At 43.2% G+C, this 23,506-nt stretch overlaps 1 protein-coding gene across 1 annotated transcript in view; it reads right to left on the minus strand.

Annotated features, from left to right (window-relative positions):
• Positions 1 to 454: 454 nt before the first annotated feature.
• PIWIL4 (piwi like RNA-mediated gene silencing 4) overlaps positions 455 to 23,506 on the minus strand; it is a 42,473-nt gene continuing 19,421 nt past the window's right edge. Inside the window, exons 9-20 of the mRNA XM_059710972.1 lie at positions 21,622 to 21,742; positions 20,424 to 20,541; positions 18,677 to 18,788; positions 14,898 to 15,082; positions 12,784 to 12,856; positions 9,027 to 9,227; positions 7,756 to 7,859; positions 5,898 to 5,968; positions 4,136 to 4,289; positions 1,973 to 2,098; positions 1,714 to 1,861; positions 455 to 1,003 (exon numbers count right to left, since the gene is read on the minus strand). Of these exons, the coding sequence (XP_059566955.1) occupies positions 887 to 1,003; positions 1,714 to 1,861; positions 1,973 to 2,098; positions 4,136 to 4,289; positions 5,898 to 5,968; positions 7,756 to 7,859; positions 9,027 to 9,227; positions 12,784 to 12,856; positions 14,898 to 15,082; positions 18,677 to 18,788; positions 20,424 to 20,541; positions 21,622 to 21,742 (1,530 nt within the window). The 3' untranslated portion in view covers positions 455 to 886. The remainder of the gene's footprint in view (positions 1,004 to 1,713; positions 1,862 to 1,972; positions 2,099 to 4,135; positions 4,290 to 5,897; positions 5,969 to 7,755; positions 7,860 to 9,026; positions 9,228 to 12,783; positions 12,857 to 14,897; positions 15,083 to 18,676; positions 18,789 to 20,423; positions 20,542 to 21,621; positions 21,743 to 23,506) is intronic.

Genomic DNA, 23,506 nt, shown 5'->3' on the forward strand with positions numbered 1-23,506 from the left:
ATGATCCGGTGTGAGGAGAAGACCGAGGATGCAGCAGAGGGAGGGAAGAAGTGCCAGAGCAGCGTCCTTCACCATCAGAGGGAGGGGGAGCGAGCGCACAGGTGACAGCCGTCCATAGAGCAGAGACATGTTTACTTACGGTAACAAGGGGAGGGGGTCTACGCACACAGAGGCCTTCAGATGGACGGAATGGAAGCCTGCGCAAGTCCTCCCGGAGGGAGTGTTTTCTCAGTGCAGTAGGAAGCAAGGTCTTCAATGAGAGTAGTTGTATGAAGGGAAATAAAGTACCATCAAGAGAGCAAGTGGTATGTTCAGTTTTAGAAACAGAACTCAAAGAGTGATGGTGATGAGGTCTAGTGGGTAACAGTCTTTGCTGAAAACACTTATGGTAAATACTGAGGTTCACAGGTAACTTCAACTGAAATTCAAGTAACGATAAACACAATATGCGATGCTCTAAACTGTCTTTATTTTCTACTATCTACTTACACCACTCTACAAAATGCTCTGTACCATTGCTTAAGAAAACGTCTGAAACATTTATGGTGGGAATTAGACCCCGTTGACCTGCCCATCAAAGCATCATGCAAACACTTATTTTCTTAGAGGGTCCTCAGCTTTGTGGACTTACTAACGTAACAGGTGATGGTACGTTTTTAATTCCGCATTCCACAGTGAGAGTCTAACCCAAGCATATAGTTTTCAAATAGAAACAGCACGCATTCCTTTTGAACCATTTCAGATTAAATTGTTTTTGTTTTCCCCAGAAGTTAAAGCTGGCTCAATCTCTTTTCCCCAGTCACAGCCTCGAGGTCATGGCAGATTTGTAAAGAGTATATGACTACTCCTGGGATTCTTCATCCGGCAATGCCGACGGTTCATGTCCTCACAGGTAGAAGAGAGAATTTGCCAGCTGCAGACTGGGTTCTTTGTGGATGCTCTGTGCCACAAGGAAGGTCAGCTTGTGCGCGTACTGGCACGGTGCTGGGATACTGACTAAGCCCTGGGAGGAGAAAGTGTGGGTGGTAATTAAGAGGATAACTTGTTCTTCAAAGCGATTTTCCCCTGAGATTCTTCATCCACTAGTTACATACACAATAGGATATGCTTGTGAGTAAACAGTAACTAGACCCAACCAACAAAGGGCATCTGCTCACTGGACCTTATGCTCACTGGGCAGAATGGGGCACAGGCCAGTCTGGCTTCATGGCGCTGGGAGCTGGGAGCTACCACACTCAGGGCTAATCTATGTTTCCTTCAACTTCATGTTCCAAGGGGCTCGGGACAATTCTTGGCCTTGGACTCTGAGAGCAGATCTCGGCCTCATGCACAGGCACACAGAACAGGGCCAGGCCCGTCACTTTCCCACCAGACCTCTGAGCTGGCTTCAACTGCCACTGTAACATGGAAATAACAACATCCTCATTTGCTCCCAGGCTTGTGTAAGATAATGGGTGTATACAAAAAGTCCTCTGGGAATGAGAAATATTAATGTATTAATAGTTACTGCCATTTCATTTCTGTGACAGACTGGGTTTCTCCCATTATGGACTCAAGGAGTCAGTCATTCATTCACTCATTCGTTCATTTCTCCTTTGTGAAAAAGTCGGGCATTGTGCGAGGTGTAGAGATACAAAGGTAAACTGGGGGGGAATTCCTGGGTGGGAACCTTGAATATCGGTACTCGAGTGTCAGTAAACGGCTGTCACTCACCGGCCAGTTGTAGTACAGGTGGCACAGTTTGAATGTAAGTCTCTGCATGTGGTCCGGCTTCAAGCCGTTGTCATCGTAGATGACATTATAGTGGGTGGGATTAACAGTTCCCCGACAGGCGGCTTGGCTGACCAAGTAAAAGTCATACCTGAGGGGGGAAATGGAATGAATGTGAGAAAGAAGGCAAACAAAATAAGGCCAAACTTGAACAACACACAGCGAATGTTTCACTGAACATCCGTTTTCCAACAGCACTGACCATTCAGGACGCGTGGCTTCTGAATCCACCACGGTGCCAAGTGGTGGGTTCTGTAAGGTGCGGTTCTGTTCCATGAAGAACCGTGGCATGCACCTCTTCCTGACCACAATCACCGACAGCTTGGAGCTTGGAGCCAGAGAGACAAGAAAGTAAGACAGAGAACGGAAACCTAGCCATGCTGCTTCCTATCTTCTGATTTTTAAAAAAAGATAAACTGACATATAGTAATTCTAAGTTTTGATGGAATAAATGAATAAATTTATTAGAAAAGCACTGCAACAACAAAGAAAATAAAAATCACCCTCGCCGTAGCCGGTTTGGCTCAGTGGATAGAGCGTAGGCCTGCAGACTGGAAGGTCCCAGGTTTGATTCCAGTCAAGGGTATGTAGTACCTTGGTTGTGGGCACATCCCCGGTGGGAGGTGTGCAGGAGGCAGCTGATCGATGTTTCTTTCTCATTGATGTTTCTAACTCTCTCTCTCCCTTCCTCTCTGTAAAAAAAAAAATCAATAAAATATATATTTTTTTAAAAATCAACCTCAATCTCTCCTCCCCCAGAGACACATGCAATTTTTTCAATTAGGTATTGTCCTGATTTGCTGCGGACAGTGTGGGAGGTCCAATCATCTGGCTAGTTTATATCATTTAAGGGGGGAATGGTCAATAGGACAATGAACTTAAATAAGCACTTCTAAAAAATGATTTTCCAGAATTATCTGTGGAGACAAGATTCTTTTCCATTAGGAACAGTCCCTCTATTTTCACCTTCAGTCTGCCTCCCTCTCAATTTCTGAATAGGAAAGGAAGAACCACAAGTCCCTCTTACTCATCAAATCATCGCTTTTGAACCATGCAGAACACACTCTCGAAAGGATGGATGGGTGAACCAAATACACATTTGGGCCAAATGCTGAATGACCAAGTGTTAAAGTCAGCATTTGGGAAAGCCAAGGCCAAGTCCAAGTATTAGCCATCATGGAAGGGGCCTCTGGGATGCAAAGGTCACCGTGAAATTTCCCCTTAAGCATTTTAATTATTTAAAATCCATATTATTGTTTCCAATGTTGAGACTTAGACGTTGATGTCCTAGTCTAGCGGTCAGCAAACTGCGGCTCTCGAGCCACATGCGGCTCTTTGGCCCTTTGAGTGTGGCTCGTCCACAAAATACCGACTTCTGCGCATGGGCCACGAAGTTTCAATCGCACTGTACGTGCGCACCCGCACACGGTATTTTGTGGAAGAGCCACACTCAAGGGGCCAAAGAGCCGCATGTGGCTCGAGAGCCGCAGTTTGCCGATCACGGTCCTAGTGCTAGAAAACTAACTCCTTAGCACCCTCAGCAATCCCTAAATGGCACATTTGTGATTCAGAACAGACACATTCACTTGCCATCACTGAGTAGGGAGAGATTTGGGCTCTGACAATTTAGATGCTGCTGAAGATAATCTTGCCCTCAAACCATTATGCTCTGCCTCCTAACAGTCACTGATGAGTTTAAGACAGCTCCTTTGTGGCTCTTGGCTGCCACACTTGGTTGATGGAGGTGATGGTATAACCCTACAGATGCCCACTGTGCACTGCTTGGAAGATGCTTTCCGAATATTTTCAGATGATCATCCTCCCCCACTTTCCAGTTCTGATATTTTTCTTGCGCTTGACATAATGAATGTTGTACTGAAACATGGAAGCTAGACACGTGGCAGTGGAGCGAGGTGCCTGGTGTTGAAGATGGTCCGATTTCCACGTGCAGCTCGGTGTTCACAGCACTCACTCTACCTGCCACAGACCTCGGCCGCACACCAGTGCCTGCCCTGTGTGTGGATTTGGGCCTTGAACTTGAAGCCATAGCTTGTTTTTTCCCCATGGCACATTAACATGTCTGAGCATCTTCATCTGCCGGCAGCCCCGCAAGCTTTCTGCTGCATCTCAGTGTCAGGCTCTGGAGGATGTCCCCAGGCACCCAAAGCTCACGCCTTCCAGGTTATTTACGTAAGACCATCCTGATTACCCTCCAATCTAGGGGGAATCAATCCATCCAGATGCAGAAACAGAGCAAAACTTAGCTGCATAGAAAGGCTATGCTGACAAACAGCAATTCTAACAGTTACAACAAATGTGCTACTAGTATAATCAGGAGTTGGAGAAAGAACAATGCACTGAATACCTGGTGTTTGAACTTGCTTCTGCCACACTGCTCAGCAGCTGTGGAACTTCATATTCAAGAAGTGTTTGGAGCTGACCATTTCCTACACCATCACGGTACACAATAATCCGTGCGGGCAAACCCTGATTGTACTCGTACCATTTGTTGAGTGCTCCTGCAGAATTTGGTATAAGAAAAGAATGACTCATGCAATGCTAACGAAGAATACAATTCCCATTAAATTTTAATGGTTAGCCCTAGATGGTTTGGCTCAGTGAATAGGGCATTGGCCTGCAGACTGAATGATCCAGGGTTCGATTCCAATCAGGGCACATGCCTGGATTGCGGGTTGACCCTCAGTGGGTATTGTGCAGGAGGTAGGTGACCAATGATTCTCTCTCATCATTGATGTTTCTCTCTCTCTCTCCTTCTCCCTTCCTCTCTGAAATCAATAAAAAAATATTTAAAAAATTTTTCAATGTTTAAATAAGTTTGCTGTTTCAGACCACTGTGAAATAGGGTAATACCTAACTTGGGTTGTATTTGCAATAACATAAGAACAAATAACTTTAGGGAACATTCCTGCCTCTTTGCTATTTGAGGAATCATAATGATTTCTATGGCCAAATAGATTCTTAAGCTTAGCATATTGCAGCAGTAAAATTTTAATATTTAAGCAATAAATTAAAACTTAATTCATGCAACAGACATACAAATTCTTTATATGAACCAAATTAACACTAATTTAGTTTTTCTAAGTCTTTAAATCCTCTCAATAAATACAGACTGAATAAGTTTAGTTCATTTTCTTCTTTAATGAGCATGGGTATGAAAATATAAGGAGAGACCTTGGCTGTTCCTCTGGAAGTATCTCCACAGGGACTCACCCAATTAGATTTCAAGTCTCACTGACAGTATAAATTTTATACACATTTCCACCCACTCTAACTAGAAATCACCAAAAGGCAGAGACCAGACAGTAACTCCCACCCAACAGAAACTTTTCATAACCACTAAAAAAAAGACCGGGTTTTGAAGTGAGAAGAAAGTAATAATATCATAAAGACGCAGTGATTCTTTTTGTGTATATATTGTATATACAATTTGTATAAGTTTATCATCCAGGAAATTAACTTAAATTAACTTTAAGAAGACGATCATACATGTAAGTCCATTCCCAACACCTATCACCAAATTCACTTTCTTAGTAGAAAAAAACTCTTTAAAAATCCCCAAAGTTTACAGATGGGAAAACGCAGGTCGGGGAGGGAGTGAAGTGCACACACACCTTTCAGGAATGACAACACCAGACCCAGGCCTGGGCTGGTAGGGGTGGGAACTCCGGGTCCCTCTTTTCACCGGTCACACTGTGAAGAGGGCACCTTCCTCACCTGCTGTCTTCCCCATCTTCTCCTGCTATGCCACCCTGCCTGCTAACATCCCCAAAGCTTCACTCCTGTTTCTACACCTAACACTGCTCTGTCGTAATCCTTGTTCCTCTGCAGTAGGTTTCTTTTGGCCTTCAAGCTGCTTGCAAGAGCCACCAGCAGCTACAAACTCTCCCTCCTCCTGGCTTTCTGTTTATCACACACCGAAGACAATGTGAATTCCACAGTCTGACTGTTAGAGTCAGCACACAGCTCTGGGGATGTGCAACTGGCTGCCCACTGACTCAGGTAGGCTGGGGGAGTTTGCCTCCTCCTATCTGCTCTACTATCAGCACATGGACCTTGGTCTGAAGGAACAGTCTTGCAGCCCACCCACACTGTTATGGTTTCAGTACCGATCATGAAAACTTTTAAGCAGTCTGCAACCTCAGCGGTTGTTCTCTGAAGGATACAGCGGGAAAACCACCTAAAATAAGCAGAAAACAAAGGTAAAGCTCAAAAATGTCTACTAGACACATGCATTAAGGTTAAATTAAGAAATAAACATTACAAATTTAAATCAATGTTGTTCACAATTTTGTATATGCTATATGGTCACAATTACATTAAAATCTCACCCTCCCCCCAAAATGAAATTTATTGAAAAGAGAAACTAAAGCATTGTGCTGACATCAGACACATCTGGGTTCAAATCCTGGCTGTATACTCATCAACTACGTGACTCTGCTATGCGAACGTAAGCTCAGTTTCCTCACCTGTAACAAGGACATGTACAAGCTGGTATGATAGTTACTACCTCACAGGGTTACGGTAAAAATTAAATTAGATAATACACATAAAGTGCTTAGCATTTGCCACATAAAAGCACTAATAGAGGCCTCTAGGTTATTATTATAAAGGAATTTATTTAACAGTAGATTTCTACTTTCAAAATAGTCAAAGATTTCTCAAGCATAATCTTCCACTTCTAATGGTGAGCCTTTTGGACTTAAAAAACTTAACATGATTAAGTTATTTATATTTCAGAAGCAAGTTTTCTTGCTTAAGTCATCAATTAATTTAAAGCACTTAGAAAATGAAGGTCACGACAATACTATGTATGCCGTCCACTTTACTATACTCCTCTAAATATAGGCAACAATAGTGATGCAATTAGGGTGCTGCTAACTGGCTGGACATCCTTTATCTCAGTGATTCCCAAAGTGGGCGCTACCGCCCCCTGGTGGGCGCTGCAGCGATCCAGGGGGGCGGTGATGGCCACAGGTGCATGTGTTTTAACTTTTTTGGTATTACCTTTCTATTCTGAGTTCAATAAATAGTTTCATAATTTCAAACTTCAATGTTTCTAATTTACACCTTTCTTTACTATATTTTACAAAAAAAGGTAGAAACATTAATACACTTTCTGTTTAATTGCTATTAAAATTTTAAAAAAATTAATTTCCAGGGGGCGCTGAGTAATATTTCTTCTGGAAAGGGGGCGGTAGGCCAAATAAGTTTGGGAACCACTGCTTTATCTGCTTGATTAGGGACGTGATACATGTAACAAGGGTCTCTTTCAGCCTGGAATGAGGTTGGAGGCATGCTGCTATTTTTCCTATTTTCCACAATCCCAAGTAGATACCTAACCACAAACTTAATGGAGTAAATCAAACAGCTTAAGTCTAGGAAGAAGGAATTTGCCAACAGCTCCTACTGCCTCAAAGCATTGTTTAGTTACAAATATGGGAACAATTCTAAGAGAACTTAATAAGAACTATGAGCTCATGTTTAACGTGTTATCCCTAATCCTGCCTATGTTTTTTTTTTCCTGCCTATGTTTTTAATAGTTGTGCGAACAGCCACCATATCAAGTGTCTGTGAGCATTAATAATAATATAATCATAAGCATGAGTCCAGGCAATCTCTCAACTGCTTGACATAATGTATGTAAAGTTCCTAGTACAATGCCTAATACAGTGCAGATGTTCAGAAAATAAATGCACAAGAATTTCTACACGGCCATCCTTTTGGCAATATGACTAGTATATGAGCAATAGCTTGTCCTAATGTATGTATAAAAAGTTTTTTAATGCGGCAATGTATTGCCCCAATATTATCAATCATTTATGTCAGTCTAATTTATGACCTTAAGTATTCACATTTTACAAATAAGTAAAGAATACAAACTATTCCTTGCTGTATAGTCTTTAGTTAAACCACAATTAATAGTCTAAATAGTGGAAGAATATGTTAGAGTCATTGTAAAAGTACCTGGTGATTCTGAGGTTAATACTGGCCACAAAGCCAACCACCACCATTCCCTTGTTGAACGCATCTTTACAGACATCGATGCCAACTACCATCAGGGACTTTAACTGTAAAATTAAATGTTTCATGATTTTAATGGGATGAGGTATTATTTCCTCAAACAGCTTAATATGAAAGTTTTTAAAATTGCCCCCATTGTTTAATTATTCAAGTTAAGCTATGTGCCAGGAAGATCAAGGTCCGGGTGAGGCAGATATTTAACCAGAAACCAAAGAGACTTAAAGAGGAAGGGAAGAATATGGTACATACTTTGCTTTAAGAGATTCACTACAGTCCAAAATAGCAACCATCCTCTGTGGAGATGGCCATGAGTCATCAGTGGCTCAAAGGATTCTGGGAAAGTGCTCAGTCCATTTATCCCTTGCCTCTGGGCTGAAGGAATCTGGAGAGGAATTCCAGCCCCCTTTCTTCAGCTCTCTAAGGACTCCTCACCTGGCTATGCAGCTGGGGTCACCCTGCTTATGGAAGCGTAAGAGAATGGGCTACATTCTCTCACTTCTCCTTCCTGCACTTCCTCCCACAGTGGCCACAGTTCAGGAAAGACAAGAGGATTTTCTCAGTTCCCCACGCCGTTTGGAGATTCAGATGATAGGCTCTGCCAGCTCTCCACGGTTTGGGGAGGCCCAACCAGGATGCAAGGCTACTCTGAGAGTTAGCACCTGGTGGAAGCAGATAAAGGCAAAGGCCGTGGAATGCAGATTTTAAATAGCTGCTAGAGCTCTAAAGCACGTCCTTCCAAGTCTATGCCAAACTAGATTCTCTCCCAGGATCTATTCTGTTATCAGCTTAACTGAAGCTCCTGGAGAACGGGGGCTACGCCTCACCTGTGCACACCTTCACAGTGGCTGTGGAAGCCAAACCCAGAGCAGAGCTCAACAAGCAAAACAAATACCTCTGGGATCCTGTACAAAGTCTCCCACTTTGATTTCATTTTTTAAATGAATTAATCAGCCCGCCAGCGTGGCTCAGTGGTTGAGTGTCAACCTATGAACCAGGAGGTCACAGTTCAATTCCCGGTCAGGTTACATGCCCGGGTTGCAGGTTCGATCCCCAATGTGGGGCGTGCAGGAGGCAGCCAATCAATGATTCTCTCTCATCATTGAGGTTTCTCTCTCTCCCTCTCCCTTCCTCTCTGAAATCAACTTTAAAAAATACATTTTAAAAATGAACTGATCAACGGATTACTAAAAGGACAAGAGTGACAGATTCCTCACAGGGATCTCAACGGCCCACAGCTCGCCTCCGAGTTTACAGGTCATCTGCATGGCAATCTTGGTGGCAATACTCATCATCATCCCCTGTTTACTCAAGGTCCGAACAAGCACACACTGGCTTGGGACTGGGCAGTCGGAGCTCAGATATTTTTTAATGGATTCATAATAGTTCTGCTGAGCGGAAGGCAGAATACACATGACCTAAAAGCAAAGCAAAAAAAAAAAAAAAAAAAAAGAGTCAATTTACTTATGCTTAGGAATTGCTTTTTAAAGAAAAATGAATACATGGATTCTTCAAACATCTTTTGCCCTTAAGTTCTCAAGCGGCAAATGTGAACATGCCTACAGGTCGTTAAACTTTGACAATTAATCAAGGCCATTTGAAACGCCTTCTCATCAGCCATCCACTCCACCAAGCCCAACTCTGTCTTACCATCTCCCTCAGCCAACCCTCCCCTTCCCCTTCACTTCTCTACTGATTTCATTCTGTCGCGGCCTCGAGTTCCCTCCTAACTGAGCTCTTCCTCCGGCCACCTGCCCCTCTGCATGACCCTCTATGGCTCTCCTGCCTCACCCCCTCTGCCTCGCAACTTCACCCACAGAGAACTGGCTTACACTGTGCTCTTTTCCCCATTAGGTACTGAACAACCAAAATAACGGAAACAAAAACAACTTATGTTTGTTTCCTGGTGCTTGAAAGTAGGGATATGGGAAGAGAGACAATAAGGAGAAAGAAACTCGGTGTCCCCTGATATTTTTTAAGTCCACCCAGCTCTGTCACTGCCCTAGTTATCAGGTATTTCCCTTAGAGAAGGATGACCCCTGGACTACCTCCACCTCCTTTCTACCTTCTATTCTCTACCTTCAAACCCCCACCCCCTAAACTATAGAAAAGATAGGTGCTGTCATGATAAGCTAAAGAAAACAAATAAAGTTATTTTTCACCTACAGATCTGTTCAAAATCATAATGCCCAGTGCTAAAGTTATTTAAGTAGGAAATTATAGAAAGTAGGAAAAGGTATTCTTAAACTGTCAGCAAAATTATCTTAGGAACCTTCCTTCCTTCCATCCATTGAGTTTGGGGCCAAGCAAGGTAGGTGGTAGAAGCAAGGCAGTGGCCCAACAGGACCAGGGCCAAAGAAGGTGGGAGCCAAGTGAGACTGGTTACACACCAGGGATGGAGAGATAAGCATACATTTAGCGGCCACTAGCAGAGGAGGAGGGGTACAAATTTGGAAAGGGAGAGTGCCTTCCTGTGGAATTGAATCAGAACTGGAGGTGTGAACATGTTTTTAATATATACATAGGTACATATAGTAATAAAATAGATGTAGTTATGCATAATATATATATGTATGTACATGCAGGCACATACACACATATATTTGCCCCAATTTGCCCATTGAGAGAGCCTGGGACAGCGACACTCCAGTAGCAAATGAGCACATCCAATGCCCAGATCTTGGTTTCCAAATACTGTTCTCTACCCAGAGGAATCAGGGCTCGTTAGAGAAATTTCTGATTCCAGAGCTGGGCAGCAAAACTTCAAAATTAGCCTGGCATATCTCATTGTGCCAGACAGTGAGGATGTGTTCCAAGGGTGATGGGGACATGTCAACAAGACGTAGAAGCCAGCTTGAACGGGGCTCTCACTGGAAAAACCAGGGACACTCTGGGCATAAAAATAAATAGTAGTAGTGGACTATAAGGTAGTAATATAGGGATCCATACTTATATAAATAGATGAACAAAGAATTGGAGAGAAAAGGAAGCTTTTCTTTATAATATAATGGCACCTAATAAATGTAAAAGGACGTATAGAATTAGAAAGCCACCATTTGGCAACCATCATAGTAATAATGGATTCAAACAAGAATTACTAATGGATTCTAAAACTAGTGGGTAAAAGTTTGATGAGGAATAGATATTTACAGAGTCTCAAAATATCTCCCTATCAAAAAGAAGAAAAAACTAATTATAAAGAGAAAAAGAATAACTTGACAGGTACCACCTATATCAGTGGGGTACCCTATAGGACACAGTGAGAACACAGATTCATACTTCTGCCCGAAGTCCATAACCTGAATTTAATCATAAGGAAACATTGGACAAACCCAAATTGAGGAGCATTATACAAAATACTGGTCTATACTCTTCAAAATTAGAAGGCCACCAAAGGCAAGGAAAAAACTATGGAACTGTTCCAGATTGCACACGAAACTAAAGAGACAGCACAACCAAGTGCAACACATTAGATCCGTTTACTAGACAGGACATATAAATGGGAAAATGTTCATGGAGTCTGTGGATTAGCTGCTCATACTGTTTCTTGATGCTGATGGTTGTCCTAGGGTCCTGCAGGAGAGTAACCTTGTTTGTAGGGAATATGCACTAAAGTATTCAAGGGGAATGGACTAGCATGTCTGTAACTTACTCTCAAATGGTTTTTGGAAAAAAAAGAGATAGATAGACAGACAGACAGATAGATAGGACAATAAATAGATGGTAGATAGATAGATAATGATAAAGAAAATATGATAAAATGTCAACAACTGGGGAACATGGGTGAATGGTATATGGGACTGTTTTGTACTAGCAACTTTTCTATAAGTTATATTTTAATTTTTATTGATTTTAGAGAGGAAGGAGGAGAGAGAGAGAGAGAGAGAGAGAGAGGAAGTATTGATCAGTTGCCTTCCATATGAACCCTGACCAGGATTCAAACCCACAACCTGGGTATGTGCCTTAACCTGGAATGGAACCCGCCACCCTTTGGTGCACAGGACGATGCTCCAACCAAACTGAGCCACACCAGCCAGGGTAAAAAAAAAAAAAAAAAAAAAAAAAAAAAAAAAAAAAGTACATGCTCTGAGAGTGAGAATTCCCTTTGTTTCATACAGCATCCTTACGGACCATTTATGTTGTGTCTGACTACAAGAGCTGAGCTGCTCTGCATGAGATATGAGCAGGAAAGTAGGGAGCTGGGGTGAATGAGCTAGGACGCAAGAGGAGGGGATGGGACAGGAAAGGCACTGCAGTGTAGTGCGAGGCCTCAGCCTTGGAGAAGCGCACACACTTCCAAGAAAAAGGGGAGGCTGAGGTTTTGTAAGAACAGGGATGTCAATTTTAACTTGTCTGCAATGTTGGAGTGTGATGTCATCAAACCTTGGCCCCAAACCCTGTGCAAGGTCAGTCTCACCACACACACACACACACACACACACACACACACACACACAACTACTACTTTGGAAAATGAGACACTTGTGAAAATCCCACAGGCTGGTGCAATGCAGGAGGACATGGCACTCACAAAAGTTGAAAATACACACAGGAAGGCAAGAATGGAGGGGAAGCAGGAACATGGGGCATGACATGAAAAACCCTCACCCTCCAAGAATCCCTGAAACACCGGAAAGAACACGGGTGCCCCAACATTTATGGGTTAAGATGGGAATCAATTTATCTTAAATCTCAAGTGAAAGATGACCCCCAAGAAGTAGAAAAATATGTAGACCTCCAAGAGGCTGATAATAGGGGTAACAACAAGTATTTTCAAATTAATATTAGAAATAGGGAAAAAAATAAACTGTTGATTAAAATGCTAAGATTAATACTTTCTTGGATGCTTGGGGAAATGCATAGCAATGTGTAAACATTACGGGAGATCATGTTCAGATTCTTTCTTTAAAGACTGTTATCTACAAGGAAAAATAAAAATTATACGTGAAAACACAAAAATGATCCTGTACTCACCAACTGAACATCAGGGTCAACGTGTTTCTGTAAAGCGCCAAAAAACGCAGCTGGACTTTCCTGTACTTTCATGCTGCGTAAAAAGATTAATTTTGAAGATATAAAATCTCCTTTGTAGTAGCACATAATATAGAGTTAAAATAATACAAGTGGATTTTTACAACAGACTGGCAATTTGAGAAAAAAATCATTAGAGAAAAGTGACAACCTTTTGAGTCTAAAATCATTTCTCACACACCAAGATATGCCAGAAATATCTAATAACCATTTTTATTACCTTAAAAATAGTTTGGGGGGGGACATAAAATTTTTTGAATTGCCTGGTATCCCTACAATTAATAATTCTGTTGCTCAAAATGAGATTGAAAGTGAACTTTGGAAACCACAAGTCTCAATAGCAAGTGTCTGAAACGGGATTCAAGTTAAACTAGGAGTAAGATTTCTCTAATACCAAATCTCCATAAGAATTTTAAAATGAATGTTTCAAAATCATCAGGTTAATGAGACCAACATATTCAGCTAACCTTGAAACTGTATGATTCAAGCTAAAAGATTTTCCCCCTTCGTGACAGCTTGTTTGAAGCCTTAATCAATCAGTCAGCAAGTGCTTATCAATGATCTGTTCTGTGCTTACATCAAGTCAGGGGTCAGAGACTACAGACATAATTCCCACACAGAGGAATTTCCAAATCCACTTTCTTTATGTATAATCAGACTCTTTTGAGTGTCTATGACTGGACTGCCCCAATGCCCTGTGACCTTTTAAAACTTGCCCAGCAGGGGGCAGGACCACTGGTCTCCTGCTTGCTGATTCCAGTGAGCTGGCGGAAGGTTTACAGCTCTGTTAAAACGACTAAATGCTTCTGACTTCTCCAGTTCAATCTCTTGAATGCAAAGACCGCTATCTCACTATCCATTTCTTCCCCAGCCATCTGGCAAATGTTTCAGGTGGGAGAAACTATGCACATAATAAGTCTAACGGGTAAATGGATACTTCATTGGGGGAAGGGGGGAAAGATGGAACAAAATACGGGCTTTCAAATAAAACCGTCCAGGGACAGACATGAGCGCGGGCTTGCTGGTGGAACTGGTGTGAGAAAGGTGCCAGCGCAAGGTCTGCTGGCTGTGGCTTCTTCCATTAGTCTTTCCCTGCCTTATTAATTAGCTCATGGTTTAAGAGAAATTAGAGCAAGTGAAACTCAAACCAGGCAATCTGTTAACAGATTTGGTAAGAGGAGAATTCTAAACTGCGGTGTAAAATGAGACTTTGGGAAGACCTGTGGATTTCAACAATGCTGATGTAATTAATTAGCAACTATGTGTTTAAAGAATAATTTTCCATCCTGCTAATGAGGATATCTGCATCTCCACCATCACAAGAAAAGAAGTATCCCTACTAAGGATAGAAAAAGCTCCTTGCTAAGCATATCAAGCTCAATAAAATGAGACATGATCAACTTTATGACTTTTTTAAAAGCAAAACAATGTTCAGTTTGGAGTGTGCTTGGGTATGTCTGGATCCTTTACTAAATGAAAAGCAATTAATCTGTCTCTCTCATCCCCCCCAAACCGGCATTATCTAACATAGAGTAGATACTCAATATATGTTGAAGAACTAATGAATGGCCTTGGTTTTATCAGAAAACTTTGTAAATGACTCATTTTATACTAAAGTAACAGCATCAGAAAAACTTATTTCAGATCTATTCTTACATTCAATTGTAAAGCATAAAATTTACCAAATAAGTCAGGAAATGCAACTTTCATTTTTTTCATATCCCATTTGCTATTAAGTTTTATAAATAACTAATATGAAAGAATTAAAGAAAAAAGTTGAGAGGGCAAGATATGGGTTTATACCCGAATTACTACTGACTTTGAAGTAATGAGACTATTGCCTTTAAAAACTGAAAAAATAAGTTTTACAAAGACCAACATAAAGTATATTTAAACATCATTGCAAATGTCTATTTACTTAGAACTATCTTCTTGGCACTTCATATTAGGAAACTTTGCTGAGATAAAGAAGCTTTTATAGCTAAATCAGCTCTTATTTCCTAGATTCTAACCAAACTAAACACACGTAAGAAAGGTTGGGTGACTGACATGCTCACATTTTGGGATAGTCCACATTAAACCCCATGGAACTTCCAACTCTTCTCAAGCAGCTCAGAAAGTTCTCAATCACGTTTTCAGCTCTGCTGCTACATATAATCAGCCATTTATTCAGAGACTGTGCGCTTAACAGCTTGCAACTTCGAATATCCTTGGACCAATCAGCAGCAGACACAGGTTGACACTGGGAAAAATAATGATCATGATAGGGCTGAACATTTTATTCAGAAAACAATTCAATAAAGAGTGTGAAGATGGTCCACATTGTCTTAACTATTTAGTACCGTTTGCTATTCAGACTCGAAACACTGATACAAGCTCTGTAGGTGTAAACGAACACAAGGTGCTTCCTAGGAGTGGAGGCATCTGAGCATCTCCCCAGGTCGGCCACTCATGGCTGCAGAGCCTTAGACAAGTCCCTTTAGTTTACAGGCCTGCACTGTGCGCACAAAAGGGAGTCCGGTTCAACGATCTCTAGGTTCCCTTCCAGCTGTAAGGATCTCTGATCCTGACTATGAATGGCTCAGGTGAGCAGACTGTCCAATTTGGTCTCTTTACTCTAGGCATCTAGACAGGTCACGCAGAAAATGCTGGTCACTGATACTCCAGGTCCTCATAGTAAAACCAACAAACCCTACAGGGCAGTTAGGAATATATGTATACGAGGAGTAGCTACATCTAGGAGCAAAAATGAGCCAGGACGCAAGCTCCTTGCTCACCCGGGAGGTTCCCCAGGTGACCAGGGAAAACAAGCTCCCTGTACTGAAGAGGGGAGTCCTGAGACTGGCACGCTAGGCACCAATCTTCTGCTTGTATCCATGGGCTGCAATTGAATAGAAGTGTCCTTGGTATGGTGAGCCGGGAAGAGCCACTGTTAGAATTTAGAAGAACCACACTGGAATCGACTCCCTTGCTCCTCAAAGTGTTGTCTTCAGCAGCATGGCTAGCTGCTGTGCACTTTTTGGAAACACCTAGTTCTGGGCCCCGCCCCAGACACACTGAATCAGGATCTGCATTTTACTAAGTTGCCAGGTGATCCATCTGCACATTCATGTTTAAGAAGCATTATCATCCCCTTGTTTTACAGACTCCAAAGCTGTGGCTGAGACAGGCTATGGAGCAGTTGGTAGCTGTGACAGGTTCAGAATGCTGGTCTTGACATTTCAGCCAGGGCACTTCCCACCAAGCACTCTAACTTCCAACCACCAGCTATCCTCACGATGCCTTGACATTAGGTGGTGAGGCAGGGACTCAGCTCCAAGAGGAGACGTTAGCCTGACAATGAGGGGGAAGGGTTAGCCCTCCCATGAATGGTTCTGTCGGGAGCCAACGTTTATTCCTTCCCATTACAGCCAGTATGAGGAGAGCCATGGCCCTCTCACCTGCACTCCCACCTGTAAGGGCTGGAAGGAGACCCAGGACAAATGCCCAAGGCCCACTCTGGTGTCCATGAACCTTTAGTTTACTCATTTCCTGGAACCCAATTCAGAAAAGCAGAATTGGTCAAGACGTCAATGACCCAGCCACCTGTAGCCATCCCCCACCACCTCTAGGGGGCAGCCTCTTCGTTTTAGTGCTCTGTCTATGGAGACCTGTTTCCAGGCCAAAAAATGCAAGAAAATCTCTGACAAACAGGACTTTACTTACGGAGATGATGAGACAAATAATTTTAAATATTTAAATCCTGCTTTATATGTGGAACTAAAATTGAGCTTCTCTTCATTGACTCCTGACCAAAGTCCTAACAGGGGCCTACATATTAGTACTTTACAAAATTATGTTTTGTTTTTAAAAGTAGTTTTTCCCTCAGCTTCTCCAGTAAGGTATTGGTAATTTGGAATAGATTATCAAAAAGAAATGATGAAAAAAATCTGCATTCTGCCAACACAAACCTTTCATTGCTCAGTTACATTAGTTTAGACATGTCAGTTTATATCAAACTAGAGGCCCGGTGCACAAAAATTTGTGCACTCGGGGGTGGGGGGGAGGTCCCTCAGCCCGGCCTGTGCCCTCTCGCAGTCTGGGACCCCTCGGGGGATGACCACCTGCTGGCTTAGGCCTGCTCCCCGGGAGATTGGGCCTAAGCTGGCCATCAGATATCCCTCTGGCAGCCCGGCAGCCCTTGGAGGATGTCCACTTGCCAGTGGGGAGCAGACCTAAGCTGCAGTCAGACATCCTTAGCGCTGCTAAGGAGGCAGGAGAGGCTCCCACCACCACCGCTGTACTGGCAGTCATCAGCCTGGCTTGTGGCTGAGCAGAGCTCCCCCATGTGGGAGTGCACTGACCACCAGAGGGCAGCTCCTGCATCAAGCGTCTGCCCCCTGGTGGTCAGTGTGTGTCATAGTGACCAGTCATTCCCAGTCTTTCTGCTGTTAGGGTCAGTTTGCATATTACCCTTTTACTATATAGGATAGAGGCCTGGTGCATGGGTGGGGGCCGGCTGGTTTGCCCTGAAGGGTGTCCTGGATCAGGGTGGGGGTCCCGCTTGGGTGCCTGGCCAGCCTGGGTGAGGGGCTGATGGCTGTTTGAAGGCTGGTCACACCCCCTTCAGGGTGGGGGTCCCCACTGGGGTGACTGGCCAGCCTGGGTGAGGGGCTGATGGCTGTTTTCAGGCTGGTCACACACCCTTTAGGGTGGGGGTCCCCGCTGGGGTGCCTGGCCAGTCTGGGTGAGGGGCTGAGGGCTGTTTTCAGGCTGGCTGGCGACTGAAGCTCCCAGCTTCTCCTTTTTTTCTTTTAATTCTGGGATTTATTTACCTTCTATAATTGAAACTTTGTTGAGGTCACTGGAGCTGAGAGCCAACTCCTACTTGCTCCAGCTCTGAGGCCACGGCCTGCTGAAAGCAGGTATCTGGGGTTTATTTACTTTCTATAATTGAAACTTTGTTGCTTTCGGAGCTCAGAGCCGGGCTGTGGCAGCCGGGGAACCTTGGCTTCCTCCATCACTGGAGCAAGCAAGCCTCCTGCTCACTTCAGCTTTGTGGCTGCCGGCCACCATCTTTGTTGGCGGTTAATTTGCATATCGCCCTGATTAGCCAATGGGAAGCGTAGCAAAGGTATGGTCAATTACCCTTTTGTCTTTTATTAGATAGGATAAAGCAAGAAGAGAGCCTTTACAATAAAATAAAACATAACTGGATTTTGAAATGGGGAGGAACATGGAAAAAGTAGAAAGATAATGCACAATTTTGCATAAAATAGATTCATTTCTTCAACTAAAGCCCTAAAGAAGCAATGATTGGTCTTTTGAAGTTTCAGGATGCCTTCCTCCCTAAATACTATAGCTGGGGATGTGTCCTGTGTGAATTTCTTCATGTTTGTGCCAATTGAGCAGCATTTTACTTTGGGATAAAAACAACTCTGGTATCAGTAAAAATGTATTAAAATTAACCTCCACCAACTGGTAGAATTTTCCCAGGTATTATGATTTTTTTTTTTTTAGTGACACAAGAGTACTAACAGTATCTTATAATAGGTGGGCATGTTTTAATTGCAATGGCTTAAAATACCATTTTTTTAAGTGCATCTTTAAATGTGACACCACATCACACCGACTGACCTAAATCATGTCCTCTGGATGCTGCTAAGCTGAGCAAATGCCCTGAAACTGAAAAGGAAAACAAAGGGGACCTCGAGGTTTAGGACAAAGGGAGTGTATGAACATGGGCACAGAGAAACCTAATGAATACGGCAAGCCCACTTGGCCACTCTGGCATATGATGGGACTTACACCCATTCAAGCAAACACTGTTAAATAAATATAAAATCACTGCACTTACTATGCGGTCTTGCATGAATATTTTTTCAGAAGGCACAACCCGGCCAGTCAGTGACATCTGGGATCCAAAATGCAGCCCCCAGGTCTCCAGCTCAAAGCGAGCATCCTTGTTTCTGTTGATAGAGTTGAGTCTTACGTCATTCAAGGGCTTATTTTCTAAAGAATTTAGTAATCAGAGGCAGAACTGTAACTTCCCGAATTATTCAGAGACTGATTTTTTGCTTGTTTGTTTTAGGATTCCCAACTTATTTCTAATCACTAATGGTTTTTCTCCTGCTCAAAAGAATCACGGGGCAACTGTGCCCATCTGGGACTGGCAAGGCTGGGAAAGGCTTCCAGTGCAGCATGTTGCTTAGCAAAATGGGCCTTTGAGTCAAACAGACCAGGGCTTAACTCCCAGTGCTAACATTTCATGATATGTGACCTTGAGCAAATTCTTAACACTTTTTTTAAAGATTTATTTTTTATTTTTAGAGAGAGAGCAAGGGAGATCAGCCCAGCTGGTATAGCATGGTGGTTGAGCGTCCACCTATGAACCAGGAGGTCACGGTTTGATTCCCGGTCAGGGCACATGCCTGAGTTGCGGCTCGATCCCCAGTGTGGGACATGAAGGAGGCAGCCGGTCAATGACTCTTTCATCATTGATGTTTCTCTCTCTCCCCCTCCCTTCCTCTCTGAAAGCAATAAAAATGTATTTTTGAAACATCATTCTACAACAATGTTGCCCAGTAGAAATAAAAAGCAAGCCACATATTTCACTTTAAATTTTCCAGTAGCTGCACTAAAAAAAGTAAAAAATAACAGGTAAAATTACTTATATAGGGTGTCCCAAAACTCACGCAAGATTTGCAATTGAATTGAATTGCAAATCTTGCGTGAATTTTGGGACACCCTATATACATATATATTATTAACCCAATGTAGCCAAAATGCAACCATTCCAAGATGTGGCATTAACCACATTTTAAGTGCCCAATAGTTATGTGAGGCTACAGTACTAGACAGAGAAGGTTTAGGAGGCCAGCAGGGAGAACCAGGGAGCAGCTCAATTTTCCCATCACAGGTTACAGCTCATTGTCACAAATGAGTGCAGGAATGCCATCTGAGAATCAGGTGTGCTGAACCGAAGGGCACAAAGGTATTCCTAAGTTTAAAGAGTACACAGAGGAGTTTTCCTACTGATCAGTGTGCTGAGGCCACTCTATCAGGATCTCAACAGTCCTGACCCTGAATATTGGGGGCCTGGAGTGGTAGTTTGGGGGGATCTTGTTTTTGTTTTTTAAAATATATTTTTATTGATTTCAGAGAGGAAAGGAGAGGGAGGGAGAGACAGAAACATCAATGATGAGAGAGAATCATTGATGGGCTGCCTCCTGCATGCCCCTTATTGGGGATCGAGTCCACAACCCAGGTATGTGACCAGACCGGAAATCGAACCGTGACCTCCTGGTTCATAGGTCGACACTCAACCACCGAGCCACGCCAGCAGGGCAGATTTCGTTTTTTCAATTACAGCCCTTTTCTTCATTCAAACTTTTATCCAGAACCTCACTGTATTAAATGGATGAAAGCAGAGGCGTCTAGTTGCAGTGGGTGGTACTTCTGCCAGCGTGACCCAGGACAACACAATCCACAAGTGCCTCGCTCTGAGACATTCTCACCAGGGACTGAAACATTCCACAGATCCGCCAGTTCCACACCGAGGCCTTCGGCGGGTACACCCTGGTCCTGGGAAGGCACCCCCGTACCTCTGGATGTCATCAGCAAGCCTGGCCAGGCGCTGCTGCCTTCCTTGTGGACTGAGCCGCGTTTCTTCCGCCACAGCCTTCATCAGCTGGAAATCCGAGGTTGCCTGGCTAGTCAGTCCTATGAAATGTAAGCAAAAATAAAGTGAAAAAAGTGAATAGTCTACAATGTAATCCCAACCCATCTCAGGCACAGTGTAAGCTTTTCAGAGTTAGGGTCTGCATAGCACTCGCCAATAGAAATGATGCCACATGGGTCATTTTACCTTTCCTAGTAGCCACGTTAGGAAGGAAAGAAGGGAGGGAGGGAAGGAGGGAGGGAGGGAAGGAAGGAGTGAAGTTACCTTAAATAGTATGCATTATTTAACTCAATTTAATCCAAAATACTATAATTTCAACATGAAATCAATGTAAAAAATTATTGAGTTATTTTCCCGTTTTTTATACTAAGTCTTAGAAATCTAGTCTGCATTTTGCACTCATGGCACATCTCTTAACCACGCTCATTACATTTCAAGTGCTCAGTGAATGCATGTGCCTACTGGCTACCATATGGGACTGTGCAGATCTGGAATATCAGAACATCACTAAGATGAAGCATCCCTCCCTTCAAGGAATATATCCTTACGAGTATTTCTAATCGCAAAGTAAACATTTACACACCCTCACTGGTTCGAGCAATACAAAAATGTAAAAAGTGAAAGTCCTCCCTTAGTCCCACCCTGTTAATCAAATGAACATGAAGAAAAGTACTCGAGACCGTTATTCAGATTCCACTCCTCAGTGAAGATTACCTTCTGGAAGCACAAGCAAAAGGAAAATAAGGGTCTTTGGGCACAGGACACGGGAGAAACAGTCCAATCACTTCCTAAACTAGTGAGTTTCAAAAAACGATGAAGAGCAGCAACTTGGTTTTAGGAAAAGATCTGGGGCCTATCTATTTATTTTACATGGAAATAACAAATGGAATACACGAGATGCAGGAGACAGGTAACGTTTACTAGGTGCCAAGCCATTTCCCAAGGGCACCCCATCCTCCCCACTTTCTCTACTACCAAGTAGTGTACTTAAAAGGGTCCATCCTCCATAGGCTGAGTTCATGCTCAGGCGTTCAGCTAACTGAAGGAGGTCCTGCCCACTGCTAAGTGTCAGAAGCCTGTGATCAGGAGGAACCTGCCGGAGTATAAAACCTAAACGTTACCTGTTAGGAAGCAGAGCTCGGGTATCAGGTGAACCATCCGAGCCTCAACGTCATTTCTCTTGCTTTTCAACAGACTAACAAGCATTGGCTGATGTAGGTCAGATAAGGTAATATCATATTGCTATAGAATGCAAGATTAATGAGGGAAAAGTTAATATGGAAACTGTAAAACGAGCATCTTTGCTTATAAGCAACAAGGTAATCGCAAAATGAACAGGTAAGCAAATATTTCAATGAATAAAAAGAAAATCCCATGGTTACCTAGTCATTTCTACCTCCTTCTTCTTGGGTTCTAGCTTTTATATCGGAGGGCCAGTCTTTAATGATCTTTTACTAGAGGCTCGGTGCACGGATTCGTGTATTGATGGGGTCCTTCGGCCTGGCCTGTGGGGATCAGGCCGAAACTGGCTCTCCGACATCCCCCGAGGGGTCCCAGATTGTGAGAGGTTCACAGGCCAGGGTGAGGGACCCCACCCATGCATGAATCTATGCACTGAGCTTTTAGTATGCATACAAGATCTTTGGTGAATCTCTTCCCGCCCTCCCCCATCCCCCCATCCCTCTGAGATTCATCAGTCTGTTTCATGTCTCCATGCCGGTGGTTTCTGCTCCTGCGTGAGCATCTGCCCCTGGTGGTCATTGCACATCATAGCTACCAGGTCAGCCGGTCCGGTTGCTTAGGCTTTTATATATATAGTTCGGGCAACATCATCCTGTTTTGTTTTTAATCATTTCCATGCTCTCTTCTGGGTTTCACCCACAGCCAGAGGAGCTCCAGCTGGCTCCCTATACAGTGCCCGACCCTCCTGTAGCTGCCTCAAGGCCAGCATCTCCACTACTGATGACTCAGCCAGGCTGCCCATGCATAACTAACAGGCTCCAAGATCCCACATTCATCTTGAAAATATCAATACACAAGTTGGAGGCAACGGTTATTTTAAGTCAGCCTCAGCTTTCCCAAAAAAGAGCTTCACTTCCAGGACTGTCAGATGTTATAGGGAAGCAGCTGTGAAGTCTGGCAAGTGTGAAGCTGACCCCCGACCCTTCTACTTAATTGGACGAGGACATTGGAGAAATTACCTACCTTTCCTCATCTATGACATGAGAATAGTAGCTCAGAGGTAGCCCATGGAACCACTAGCATTGTGTCTGGTTTTTAATGAGCTCCTACCTCACCCCCTTGCTTCTCCCAGATTGAATTTCAGTATTTTCACCTTGCCAAAAGTTCATTTCTCTTCCAAAGGCAAAGGTTCCAATTAACATTCACTTCCAGTAGAATTTGCTCAACACTAACGACCGGACAACTGGAATTATGAATTACACCGTGCCCGGGCACTGTGATGCTGACATCAATGCTCATAATGAAGTAAGAAGTGGGAGTTTCTCCACTTCAATGAGGACTTCTCGTCCTTAAAATAAAAAACAATCTAGAAAATTGCAATTTAAAGTGTTATAGCTACAAAGCTAGGAGAGCCTTTGTAGAAGAAGGAGTGTTTACACATGACTTCATTAATTCAGTGCACATCCTGGGCCACCACGTTCCGGGAACTGCGGTGGATAAGTCACCTATAAAGCAAGGTAGATGAGAAGCACAAATGATGACAGGCTAGGTTCTTGTATTTTTCCTCATTTAACCTTAACAAACCTACGAGACACATTATCATCATCCCCTTCACAGATGAAGAAAGATTATGAGAAATTAACTTTCCCAAGGTCCCATAACCGGACATTAGCACGGCCAGGATGTATCCCTTAAGGCTTGGGAACCTCTGCTTGTTACACCATTTAGTACTGGGTCCTGGGGAGGGGGATGGAAGTTGGGGGAGAAATGGTGAAACCAATTTATGGCTTTTTTAAACCAGAGAAGACTTCAGGAAGGACGCAG

The sequence above is a fragment of the Myotis daubentonii genome, chromosome 9, assembly GCF_963259705.1.
Source record: "Myotis daubentonii chromosome 9, mMyoDau2.1, whole genome shotgun sequence".
Lineage (NCBI taxonomy): Eukaryota > Metazoa > Chordata > Mammalia > Chiroptera > Vespertilionidae > Myotis > Myotis daubentonii.